Source organism: Neovison vison, chromosome 6 (assembly GCF_020171115.1).
Source record: "Neovison vison isolate M4711 chromosome 6, ASM_NN_V1, whole genome shotgun sequence".
Lineage (NCBI taxonomy): Eukaryota > Metazoa > Chordata > Mammalia > Carnivora > Mustelidae > Neogale > Neogale vison.
In genome coordinates, this window is record NC_058096.1 from 200,804,182 (window position 1) to 200,818,089 (window position 13,908).

The 13,908-nt window shown below is 42.2% G+C and overlaps 1 protein-coding gene across 3 annotated transcripts in view; it reads right to left on the reverse strand.

Annotated features, from left to right (window-relative positions):
- Positions 1-1,366: 1,366 nt before the first annotated feature.
- The window catches only part of CACNA2D3 (calcium voltage-gated channel auxiliary subunit alpha2delta 3), an 863,447-nt gene continuing 850,905 nt past the window's right edge, over positions 1,367-13,908 (reverse strand). For 2 of the 3 annotated variants that reach the window (XM_044253364.1, XM_044253363.1), the window contains exon 35: positions 4,484-4,677. In XM_044253364.1, the coding sequence (XP_044109299.1) occupies positions 4,494-4,677 (184 nt within the window). In that variant the 3' untranslated portion in view covers positions 4,484-4,493. Of the gene's footprint in view, positions 1,777-4,260; positions 4,344-4,483; positions 4,678-13,908 lie in introns of those variants that run through there. The other variant, XM_044253365.1, reaches the window with a different exon arrangement.

Sequence of the window (13,908 nt, forward strand, 5' to 3'; positions counted from 1 at the left end):
CCAAACAGATAAATGGAATGGCCAGTTGGTTGGAGTCCCTGAGGGAGCAGAGACTCTGGCGGGGGGGGGGGTCATTCACCTGAAGGTGATGCCTAAGAACATCACAAAGCAACAGGGTGACTCAGTTATGCCGTCTTCATGACACAAGGTACTGAAAATGATGCCACACCCCTGCTTAGAGCAGGGAGTCGATTTATAGGTAATGAAGAGTGACTAGAGAGACAGCAAAATTATAAATATGTATCAGACACATAGTTTGTATCATTAGTATTCAGTTATGGGTGTTATTATATATTGGACCTATTCTTGCCAGTTCTCCAGAAATATAAAGGAGAATCATAGGTCACATAATGTTATTTTTTATAAAAAAAATTATGGTTATTTAGTGTAAATATAATGCATTTTTGGTACTTGTGTAGGCTACAAATGATTTCATTCATTTCCTTAGTGCAGAGAAGAGAATAATATCAATGACCACCGTGGTTTCAATACTATATAGTCCCATCCTTGTTGGAATTTTGACAGCTTGGCATGTTACAGTATTGCTATATTGTTAACATCACTGGAGGCGTTAGAATTTCAAGAAAGAGAGCAATGCAGTATTGTTATTCTTATAAATACTGGCATCACTTTAGGATACGGCAGTATGATTCCATCGGTTTTTCTAAAATATCAACAGCATAATGTATTTGTTTTTGTTTTGTTTTGTTTTCAATTTCAGTGGCATTCTCCCCACGACTTTCAGATGTCTTATAAAATAAGACATTCTCAATTCTACTGAGGCATGGAAATTATTCCACTTTATTTGGTAACTATGATCCAGTGGAATCTATTTTCTTTGGGTCAGGATCCTGTGTTTCAGGAATGCTTACACGTCTGGGTAGTTTCACATCTTGTAATATTTGAGATCTGATTTCATCCCTTGTTTATGGGGAAGCCAGAAGCCAAATGCTCAAGCAATAAGCTTGAGGGTCATTTGTAGTCATTGTTCTTTTCCTCTGTCGAGTCTTTTCAGAATGAATTCCTAGGATTTACTGCTTTATTTTCTACTCCCAAACAGTTGGACACTTGAGTGTTACTGGAGCTTGTGTTCTCATCCAAATTATGATTTCTATTGAAGCTTAGTTCAAAAATATTCAGGGTTCTTTGTCATAAACTCTTCCCATGCAGATGATATTTTGATTTGCTTCTGTAAATATTTTTATAACAGAGAGTGTAGCACCTAAACAATTGTGAAATATTTGTCTAGAATCTGCTTTAGAACAAAGTCTCTGCCAACAACCATCCCTTCCCGGAATCTGGAGCGGGCGACTTTTCCATGCAATATTCAGTCTGTAGTCTGAGCAATAAAGCAAAAACCGAAAGGTGATGATTTTAACATACTTTATTTAAAAAGTACACAGTTTTAAATTGGTTTCAATGGGTTTCAAGCAGAAGGGACACTGCCCACTCACAGTCCCATTTCTGATGAAGGGTGATTATGTAGCAAACTCACATTTGCATGACTGGCAAAGTAAAAAGATAACTTTTTTGTCAACATATCTTTAAGAGTTTATATCACGCACAGTTTAGAATCATGAGATGCTGATGGTTGGACTATATTTCATGTCCCCTATGTCGCACCATATTTTGGTTCACAGTTTATCCATAATTTAGCATGCCAAGAGAACATCTCAGTCAATGTCACCTTGAGAAGAGCATCAAGAGCAGAGGGAAGAGGACAAGGACCATCTTGGCCTGCAGACTTGGCGCCCCTCCACACTCCCTTGCATTCTCCTACAGGGAAACACAGGAGCCATTAGAGCCAGATTCCAAGACGCCTTCAACTTTCCGAGCTGTGTTGCGTCCCCAGACCTCTCCCCTCCTCCCTCCAATGTAGGAAGCAAGTCTTTTGGAACCTAGATAGTGCAAGGAAATGGACTTGTCTAAATTTCTTTGAGTTCATGATGAGAATCTCTGATTTTAGTTGTCAGCGCATAAAATGTTCCGAATTACTCTGTACACAGAACGCTCAAGAGGTAAAGGCTGTTGGTAGAGATGTCTGCTGCGATCAAATGAGAACAGCAGAATACTGGCCGTCTAATGTTCTCCTGTCAGAATGTAAGTAAAAGTTGACATCTAAGGGGCCTGATCATTGCAGAAACAGTTATAGAAGGTTTTGGGTGTGTCTTCCTTCTTTTTATCTGGGGTAAGAGGGCTGTTTTATTAAAATGAGACCATATTATGTAATCCTTTCTGCAGCATGCTTTTTATCCACTGGTTGATGGAAATTCTTCCAATTCCGTATTTCTAGCTCTATTGTATTAGCGATGGGAAAGATTTTCTTCTCTGTTCTTTGCTGCTATGGAGAGTGCTGAGGGCAAGTCATTTACTGGTCCACAAGGCTCGCCCGTGCACCTGACTGTGGTGGGGATGCCCAGGAGTGGGAGTGTAGGGTGTTTTGGCTTTTGATGGTTATAGCTGGAGATAGCCTCATTGCCTGTAGGTCCTGCTCACCCAGGGACTTATATCTTCCCTGCCCTTGGTTTATTTTTATATATAGTTGTTTGCCTTACCAATTGTAAAAAGCTCTTCATGATTTGATTTATCAATAATTTTTTGAATTATGTAAATTGGTTATTGAATTTAAGTTATCTTTTTCCATAAAAAATTGTAATTTTTTATAAAGAAATTCTGGTTTTCTTTCATAGCTATCTGATCTTGGGTAGGAAGATTTCTCCAATCCCTAACATTTCTTGTGAGACTATTATTTCACCATTTAAATCTAATCCATATTTTCTCCTTTGAACCGAACCTTTGTCGTATCTAAGAATTTAGATTGGAAGCAACGGAAGGCCAACAGGGCTCATGTTTAGCCCCTTAGCGCCTTCGTGTTCAGAATAAGACCATGACCTCATCTTACGAAATCTAGAAACTTACAGAAAAAAGTTTCTTACAGAAAAAAATCCTAATTTTTGAATGCTGATCTTCTATTTACCTAAGTAAATTATTTGATGAACTTCAGAAGATTCTTTCTCTAGTGGCTTTAGTTGTCTACATAGGTATTCTGGTTTTGACTGAAGTGATCTTTGTGTTTGGGACTATTATTTGTATTGGAATTTTACACAAAGAATTTTTTATTTGAATTTTATCACTGAATTTGATCAAAGACATTTCCAGCATATATTTGCATAATATGTTTACTGAACACTTCTTTGAACATGGAAGCAAACATTCTTAATAAATTCCAAGTTCTTACTGGTACTCTGTTGACTTTAACATCTTCTCTAGGACTTGGAGAGTTTCACCTTAAAATTATTTGTTATTTAAAGGTGGGATTTAATGTCAGTCAGTTGGAGTTGGTGGCATTTTTAAAAATAGAGACCTTCCCAGGCTCCCCCTAATAATAATTGGTCTAGATAAGCTTTGTGTTTTTCAAAGTGAGGTAGAGTTAATTTTTACATTTCCATTCTTTGTGCTGGAATAAAAAGGCGTTTTTGCCTATGGTATTTTGGGGGTATTCATCTTTCTCAGTGCTAAGTTTAATTTTTTTTTTTTTCGGATCCTCACTTCTGGTGTGAATGGAGTGCCTTTATAGTTGTGGCTTCAGGTGGTGACGGGAGGCTTATCATTCCACTTATATAAACTATCACTCTTTTTTTAAAATATTTTAAAATATTTAAGGTCTGGGGACAGAGATCACAAGTAGGTAGAGAGGCAGGAAGGGAGGCAGGCTCCCTGCTGAGCAGAGAGCCCAATGCAGGGCTCCATCACAGGACCCTGGGATCATGACCTGAGCCAAAGGCAGAGGGTTAACCCACTGAGCCACCCAGGCGCCCCTAAACTGTCACTCTTGATCTGATACCAATATTACCACTTCTACTTTGCATGGACTTCTTGTAAATAAAAGGCTGTCGAAAAGTCAGCTGGGAAACATCATCTGAACTATAATTTGAAATAAGGAAATCAAGATAGCCAGAGCCACAGTGTATGTAATAAGGTAAAGTAATAAAACTACAGCACAACATAAGAGGGAAGGAAGATAAAAAAGAAGCTTTAACCATAGACACAGATAGAATAAGACCATGAAGCACAGACTGAACACGGAAGGCACTGAGGGGCTAAAGGCGAGCCCTGTTGGCCTTCCATTGCTTCCAATGATCTGCCGGCAAGGAATTGTTTTCTCACTAGTAAACTTCTAAGCTACAGTTCTTTGACCATTATGAGACTCTCAGGGTGAATCTGATGGAAAAAGAGAACAGGAAGGGTTCACAGACTTACCTCAGGATGGAAGCCATGACAAGACTCCGGACGCCTTCTGATCTTCTGGGCCTTTAAACGTTCACACTTAAGGGATTCGTTATGTTGACTGTAGTTAAGGCACATTTTGCCCAGATGTCACTTTCCCTTACTCTGCGTGTTGGAGCTCAAACCTTGGTACTGAACTCCCTTAATGACTCTTCTCTCTCCAGTTGTGGAAAGGCTGTCATTTCCCCCTCTCTAGTCTCTCTCCCCTAGGTTTCCTTACTGTCCATTCCCCTCACCAGCTTCAGCAGCAGTGCTGGACCTACGCACAAAAGGATATACCTGATTTCGATGGGTGCCATGGTGATGGGGGTCATGGACTCACAGAGGCAGCTGCTGTCCACCACCACCATGAACAGATTGCTGCTTGGAATTTGCTGGATGACAAAGGACCTGTGGGAATATGAAGGACAGAGACAGTGAGCGGTCATTTACCATCTGTCAAGTCAAGAATCCTGAGGAAAACTTCTCCCCTGGGGAGTTAACTCCTCTGGTATTTTGGGAAACAGCTTTTAAAGACTGCCTTACTGCGAAAGTTGCCTCCTCCGTGAGGCTTTTCATTTTTAAATACCGAGTTTCACTGAAAAGACAACAGTCTATAACCTATGGCTGCGGCTACACATAGCTCATAAAACTCACCTTGGGGAGACTGGAATGTTATGCGTACAAACCAGGAGAGTCAGATTGGCTAAATGAGCCCAATTTCCAAGGCTATGGGGTCAGCTTTTCCAAGCCTCACTTCCTCTTCCTAGTTGACATTCAAAGTTCTTTGTTTCTCTCCTCCCAAAATGATGAAGTTTCTAGACCCTTAGCTCTACCACTTTGCACAATGTCTGCCCAAAAGAGAGGTTCAATATTTGCATGAGATTAATGCATGAGACAGTGTTGGGGCTGCGTGTGCCAGGGCTCAGGCTGTGCGGCTGTGCTGACAGCCAGGTCCATCAGGACAGTCTAACGGAGGTAAACCTAATGGGCACCTGCTCTCTCATCACCCGAAGCAGTGAAATGACAAAGTCAAAACACTCCTGGAGCAAGAAATACTACTGATTCTTTGGAGGAACAAATTACAAAACAAAATCCCATATTCTTCCAGAGCAAACAGATCAGCCCCATGTTTAGCCCCAAACCTTGAATCCCTGTCATATAATTTTTCAGGACATTTCACTAAATTCTGTTCAGTTGAATGAGGTAGACTGTGACAGAACAAAGAGGTCCATTTCTCCATAAGTGGTACCTTCATTCATCCTTCTCTCCACAAATTTGTTGTTATTCTCTGAAGTGCATCACCACAGCTTGCCAAGATGCCATGAAAAAGGACCCTTCTGTGTAGTGGGAAATTATAAAGAGAAGAAAGGACTTCCTTTTTATTTTTACTAATTAACACCTCTTATGTTGAGCTATCCAAAAATGGTTCAGAGATAATAACAAAACTGGTTTCTTGTCTACAAATGCCTGATGCCCAGTCATCTAATATCCTACAATTATTTTCTTCTTCTTCTTCTTTTTTAAGCCCTGGCAGGGGACAAGGCACACCTTTGCTCAGAGATGCTTCTTCAGTGCTCCACCACCATCCATACTCTGGAACATGGACTCTGCCCTCCCACCCTTCTCCACAACTCTACTTGGCTTGAGAAAAAATTTCAAACTTGCTGTCTCACTAAGACTTTAACATTGTTGGCTCTACCTCCCCCTTTCTGCACGTGTAACCTCTCTCCTCTGCGATGACACTGCTCTAGCAGGTGGCTTTTTTGGAATGGATTATGCCTATCAGAATGAAAATAAGATGGTGCTCATCAGAGATCCAATGGTTTCTATGGTGAAGCCACGTTCGCAGAGTCTCAAAGACAAATGCGAAACCAAGATCATACAACTCTTTAAAGAATAAGTGACTGCAAATATCTTCTCCCATTCTGTCAGTTGTCTTTTGGTTTTGTTGACTGTTCCCTTTGCTATGCAAAAGCTTTTGATCTTGATGAAGTCCCAATAGTTCATTTGCGATGACGTGGATGGAACTAGAGGGTATTATCCTTAGTGAAATAAGTCAATCGGAGAAAGACAACTATCATATGATCTCCCTGATATGAGGAAGTGGAGATGCAATGTGGGGGGTTTGGGGGGTAGAAAAAGAATAAATGAAACAAGATGGGATCGGGAGGGAGGCAAACCATAAGAGACTCTTAAAGTCACAAAATAAACTGAGGGTGGCCCAGGGGAGGGTGGTAGGGAGAGGGTGGTGGGGTTATGGACATTGGGGAGGGTATGTGCTATGGTGAGTGCTGTGAAGTGTGTAAACCTGGTGATTCACAGACCTGTACCCATGGGGCTAATAATACATTATATGTTTATTAAAAATTTAAAAATTAAAAAAAAGAACAAGTGATTGATTAGAATATTATGCCAAATGAATCTGCCAGATGGCCAATAAAGGAATAAGAGATGTAAATATAAAATAGAAGCTCCAAAGGGAAAGAATATTTTCCAATTGAAGAAAAATTTGACTTTGTTTTTTTCACTAAAAGGGCCCATTCATGCACGAGTGAAACTTCAGATCATCAAAGATACATACCAATCCTAAAAGCTTCTCTAGAAACAAATTACTTTAAGAAGAATGAGAATGACACAAACTTCTCAATGGGGGACTTAAGATGAAGAAAACGGAGCAACATCTTTAAAGTTTTGAGGGAATGGAAAAAAGGAAATAAAAGGTATGTCAGAATCCAGAGGAAAATAGATTCTAACTAGCTGCAGATATAGGTAAAAAATTTGCTTTAAAATTTAGGGGTAGTTATTGAAAATAAGCTGAAGGATGAAAATCTGATTAATCCGAGAGAGCATGGTAAATTACACACATGTGCATGCGCGTAGGCACCCAACTACCGGAATAAGATAAAATTATTACCAATCACAATTAATGTCTGTTGGTTAGATTCACATATCAAAGGCAGAAATTCAAAAAAGGAATTAATTCAAATAAAAGGCAGAGATTCTTAAATTGGGTTGATAAAAACACTGGCATAATGTCATTTGCAAAGAGATACCTCTAAAAAAGAATGACAGGAGAGGACGAAAAGACATCAGAAAATGCTAAAGACAAAAAAAGAGGGACAGGGGGCGCCTGGGTGGCTCAGTGGGTAAAAGCCTCTGCCTTCGGCTCAGGTCATGAACTCAGGTCCTGGGATCGAGCCCCGCATCAGGCTCTCTGCTCCGCAGGGATCCTGCTTCCTCCCCTCTCTCTCTGCCTACTTGTGATTACTCTCTCTCTGTCAAATAAAATCTTAAAAAAAAAAAAAAAAAAAAAAGAGGGACAGGTTTCGTGGTATTCTTCTACAAATATTCACAGGGAAAATCATTAAAATGTAATAAAGAAAACAGTTCGTACTGAAAAATGGTATAGTAGTAAACAAGCTATGATATGAACATATACGATCAGAGTGTAAAACTGATAGAAATGCCACAAGTGATTGATGAAGACATGATCTATTTTAAAACAGAGTGGAAATTCTTCATATCTAAACAACAGAATATGAGCTATTTTCAAACCCAGGGACCTGCAACACATTCCAAAGAGCCGAAAGCATCAGTGATATGTTCTTTTAGGATAGGGTATAATTAGAAATTAATAGTAAAAGATGTATAAACAGTGGAAATTAAAAATTTTTTTAAAAAGCACATATTCAAGTAATCCTTGACAATTTAAGAACAGCCCAGACTCCAATCTGTGCGGTATGACCTTAAACATGTTTATTGGGGAAAAACAGTTTGCCAATAAATGAACTAAGTTTTTGGATGGAGAAGTTGGAAAAAATAAGAGCACAGGCCTGCATCTTGGTCTTCCTCTGGTACTCTGGGTTGGGTATTGATGACTCTCCCCACCAGCTCACGGGCTTCTCCAACAATGGGCTGATGGAAGGGACGGGAAGTGACCATCGCGGAGTTGCCCTCAGTTCACAAACAAACAAGACTCTCCCTTGACCTCGCTTCTAGCTAGCGCCTTACTTCTCTGTCCTCTCTCATAGCACGAATCCTAAAAGAATTCTCCACAATCTGCCCACTTCCCCACGCCCCCCCCTTTCTTCACAAATCCACTGCAATTCTTCTGTAGTCCTTTCCACGTCACTGAATCAGTCCTGTCAAGGACCCAGGGACCCGACTACCTTTCCTCTTGGTCTCCTGTGCCTCTGCTCCCTCCTTAATTGCTTCTGGTCCACCCTTCTCTCCACAGACTGCGCTTTCCGTGGGAGGAAGGCTACGTCTGTCTGGCCCCAGCAATCTGCTATCCCCAGCACCTAAAGGTGTGCCTGGGACTGAGCAGGTTCTCAGCAAATATTTGTTGACTCAGTGACGAATGGAATTTATAAAGATAAAAGCTAAAGAATAAATGCAAATAAAACTGTGAAGGTAATTGAAAGAACCCAACTCTGGTTTTAAAAAACATTGACATAAATCAGCCTTCGGCACAGAAGAAAGAAATCACAAAGTCACATTAAAACCCAAAAGATCCAGAGGCATTTAAGCATTTTAAGTGACTATTATGTATACCATGGCAAACAATTTGAAAAGCTAGAGCAAACACACCTTTGGGGATAAAGTATAAATTATCAACACTTGGCCAAGCTGTAAAAACACAAGCAGACCAATTGCTGTGTGTGTGTGGGGGGAAACAACCCTGAAATGCTCATTGATAATCTACCCACAAGTGAATACGACCGAGTCACCCGAAGAACAGATCTTAGTGTGTTCATTGAAAACCCGTGTGAACCCACTGACCAACTACTAGAATAAAAGAAGTCAGCAAGATGACCAGTTACATAATCAGCATCTGAAACCATAGCCTCTCCCTGGACACAGGCAATAACCAATGGAAAAAAAATATTTATGAAATAACGAACCATTGAGAGCATCAATGATGACTATGAAATGCCTAAGGATAAATCTAGTAAAAGACTTCTTTATGAGGAAAATGACCAAATTTTACTGAACATAAAAGACAAACTAAGAATTGGGGGGAAGTACAATTGGGTGGAAGGGAGCACTTCTTTTTTTTTTTTTTTTTTTTTAGGATTATTTATTTATTTATTTGACAGACAGAGATACAAGTAGGCAGAGAGGCAGGCAGAGAGAGAAGGGGAAGCAGGCTCCCCGCAGAGCAGAGAACCTGATGCAGAGCTCGATCCCAGGACCCAGAGATCATGACCTCAGCAGAAGGCAGAGGCTTAACCCACTGAGCCACCCAGGCGCCCCAAAGGGAGCACTTCTATGCAAAAGATGTCATTCCTCTTTCAATGGACTTTTTAATTCAAGCAAAGGAATTCAAAGGGATTCTTTTTTTTTTTTTTTTTAAGATTATTTATTTATTTATTTATTTGACAGAGAGAGAGAGAACAAGTAGGCAGGGAGGCAGGCAGAGAGAATGAGAGGGAAGCAGACTCCCCACCGAGCAGAGAGCCCGATGTGGAACTCGATCCCAGGACCCTGAGATCATGACCTGAGCCAAAGGCAGCGACTTAAACCATGAGCCACACAGGCAGCCCCCAAAGGGATTCTTATTGGGATTTTTGATGGAATTTGAGGTAATGGTCCTAAGATTCATTCAGAAGAGTAAATATAAAGAATAATCTGGACAGCGGCATAAACTTGAGTGTGAGGGAAAGAGAAGCAAAGGGAAGGGGAGTGCCTCACCAGTATCAAAATCCACAAGAGGACTTACAGAAAAGGAAACACAGATAGACACCTGATACAGTAAAAGGGGTTCAATCTCACTAAAGGTTAGAGAAAAGATACATTAAAATGAGACTAAAGTAATGAAATGCACTTTTTACTAGCAGATTAGCCAAAATTTAATCGATGGTAACGTCCAATGATGGCGTCTGAAAAATTGAACATTATTCTGCACTGCTGGTGGGAAAGTGAATATGACCACAATGAGAACAATCTGTCATTACTCCAGAGGAAATCATTAGTGATCCTATTTTTTTCAGTAGCTTTACTTCTCAGTAAGATATACGCCTGTTCAGGAACCTAAGAAGTCATGTGTAAAGATGCTCTTGGTAACACTGTTCATTTAGGAGAGAAAAAAAAAAAGGAAACCCATCTCAAAGTCCATCAAAAAAAGAAGAATTAAGTAAGCAACAGTGTATCCATTCTGTGGTCTCCTTGGCACCAGATGTATGGGGAAAGGGAATTGTTTATTGCTGTCAAAGCATACCCCCAAACACAGTAAGTGGGAAAACAATGTTTCAAAACCATAATAAAGTATGAATATTTAAGAATATGTAGAAATATTCATCTAAGGGTATTTAATTCTGCTACAGAGAACAAGAAAAATACGTGGGATGGATAAGGTGTATCAGCTGTGTTTGGGATGGCAAATCAGTAAGCCACGCATGCATCATGACTCCGGTTAGTCACAGCAAGAATGAATGGACTAAACAACAGCAGGACCACATGTGAGTTGAACACAACGAAAGGCAGAACATAGGAAGGGTCTTCTTAGCAATAAGAAGAAATGAAAGTTCTACATGAAATGAAATATTTATAAGGCAGAGACTATGTCATCTCCAAACTGAGAGCTCTCACTTACGTCATCCTTAAATCAACCCACTGGCAACTCCTATTCTCTGCCTGAGACACACGGAAAAAGTCACGGCTGCCCAGCAGGTGGGAGGAAAACTACACACTTGCTCTCTCGCCCCTGAAGCAAGCAGGTATTGGCCCAAGGCACTCTCTGCCTGCTGAGCCCCCAACCTTACCCTCAAGTCTGCTCCTTCTACCATGTCATCCGGGGAAAGAGAGCCAGGGAGCAGACCAGCGGAGGGGAGGAAGGGAGGAAACTGACCAGGAGAGTAATTGTCAAAACAAATGAGCTGAATCCATAACATTGAAGTTCTTTAGAGGAAGGTGTTCCAGTATTCCTCAAATATTTATAAAATGGGGTGTTATGCTAAGGGGCAAGTACTGACTTCCTCCTTCTGCAAAAGAGAAAACTGGGACTCAGAGTGGGTAAGTAAACTCTTACAGAAGCTACACGAATAAGACACGCTTGTGCCCATTTCAGAGACTGGGAAACAAGAGGCTGGGTGACTTTCTGGAGCGACAGGGCAGAAGACAAGCCTGTGAGGCCCAGCCCATTGTGGGTCCATGACCACAGCAGGCAGCAGATGTGCTGTCTTGCATGGGACTTATTAGTGCTCAAGTTCCTGGAGGGCAGACCCAGAGTGATTCCTCACTTAAGGAGAAGGGCAAGATATTATTGCTTTCCATTTTATTATTATTATTTATTAATATTTTAATTTCTTCTCTTAGTAGAAGCTCCCCAAGTGTTCTCAATGAAGCCCCACAGCAATCTTCTCTCCCCCACCCCCCAAATCCTAGGAGATGAAAAGCCTTGCATGTAGCTATCCTGAAGCATAGGAAAACACCCCCTACAAAGGATTTGCCAGCGGAAAGATTAACTACTTTTCCATATTTTAAAGACTTACTGTCTGCTTATTAACATGGTGCTTCGGAGGGGTCTGGGCAATGTTAGCTGTACATTTATGTGCACAACGTGTATTTATGGCCCGGGGTGCAGGGTTGAACTTCATAAAACACACCTCCATCCAGCTGGGCCCAGCAGCCAGACTGACATCATTGTGCAGGGGAACTGTGGCCTGGGTTTGCCTGGGGGCCAAAAAAGGCAGCAGGGAAATGCCTCAACACAGAATCACAGCGGCGGTTTCTAAGCAGGGATAGGTCAAAATGCGTGAAATAAATTAGGTCCTCCAGGGAAAGAGGAGGGAAGTGGGAGGCAATTTTGATGTGTCCATTGCCGGAACTGAAATAAGCCAGTCCTCCCTTTTCCACTGGATCTAGACTGAGAAAGACTAGCGGGGGGTGGGGGGGCGGGTAGGAAATGATGTGATTTCAAGACGGCCTCCCCTGACAAGAGAGACTATTAGCTGCACGCTATCCACTAAGAGGGGCTTTACCGGCCACATGAGGGAAGAGATCATGCCGCTCCCTGGACAAACACACGTGACGGGGAGGACTCAGGGATAAGATACCCAGAGGCCCGGTGACGCACATTTGGAGAAGTTGGTTGGCTTGTCTTTTATAAACTGGGTACAAAACGGTGGCTTAACAAATAATCAGGGCAGGATGGACTAAAAAAAACTTTGAAGTCTTTCCCTCTTTACAGATTTTCACCATTTATAAAATTCCCAGATTTCCCTAACATCATCTAAAAGACAATGAGTAAGTCACAGGGGATTTAAATTCAGCACTGAGCCTGTCCTTTGCAGTACTGTTCTCCAGAGGGGCTGGGTATGTAACCATGGCTCTCCAATGGGATCTTACTGTCTTTAGGAAGAAGGTTGTCCTCCGCCACCATGCCCCCGAAGGCCTACAGTGACCCAGGCCCATAGTTTGGGGGGAGCAAACATGTGGGGACTGTTCAAATTCAAGCTAGGAATTAACCATTGACGATGTGTTCTATCATAATTCCACAGCCATGCTGTCAGACAGCGTGGGGAAGGTGCCTGGACCTACTCATGCTCAGCCCAAAGAAAGTCAAAGAATAAATACTGGGGCCTTACCAGCTCACCCCCAAAACGTGTCAGGGCTTAGTAGAAGCATGAAACAATTCCTTCCCTCCTTCCTTTCTTGACTCTGTCCTCAGCCCACTATGCAGAGCTCCTGCTTCCCCATCTCTACGTGGTACCTTGTATGGGTTCCCTAACTTTTTGACAACTTTAGGTTAGTACCCTTAGGCTAGGCTAGCTGGAGACTCTGATTTTGCATCTAGTTCAAAGCTCTACATGATTTTTCCTTCAAGCTTCTAGGTTGTAGCCTCTTCAAGCAGTTACCAGGCTGCCCTTCTCACTGTGCTTTGTCTACTTACAACACAGCTTGGCCTCTGGTGCTTCGGTGCTGCCCAGCACCTGCATGGGGCTCCCTTGTGAGGTTCTGATGGAGTCTTCAGAGGAGCCACGGCTCTCCAACACGCCTCCACTGGTCCGCCCACATAGCAACTGCCATCAGCAGCTACGGCAAGCTTCTCGCCCTCGTGTGGACCTCATCCAAGAGCAGCCATCTTGTTGGGTTTAAGCGAGATGACCACTCTCTTCCACACTGCTCACCTGACTCTTGGGAAACACAGATCTTTGCTGGTCTGACATAGGCCACTTCAGTGTTGTCCCTTCTCCAACCTTCACTCTTTCCCAGCAGGTCTCTTTGCCCTTTTCAGACAGGTACGCGGACATATTAGTATGTCTCTGGTATGTTGACCAGTGCTGGACTCACCCTTCTTCAGGCACCCCCCCCCACCCCCAAATATAGAAAAGTCTCCTGGAGCGTTATTCCACTGCTCATCAGGCTCCCAGCAGGAAACAGCGCCCCCTGGAGGCAAGAACCTCTTTCCACAAACCCCAGTCTCTTCTGTTGGGCCCCTCATCAAGGCTCACAGGGCAAAGGAGAAATGGGCCAATTGTCTATCCTCAAGTGGGTTTGGGGGTGGGGAGTGGAGGAAGGATTTCCAACTCTAGTGACGCTCAAAGACTGTTCTCCTTAGAACCTGTGGTGCCTAGTGCCACTCTGTCCTCACCTCAACCCCAGTCTATAAGGAAACCCCCACCTGACATCCTGTTC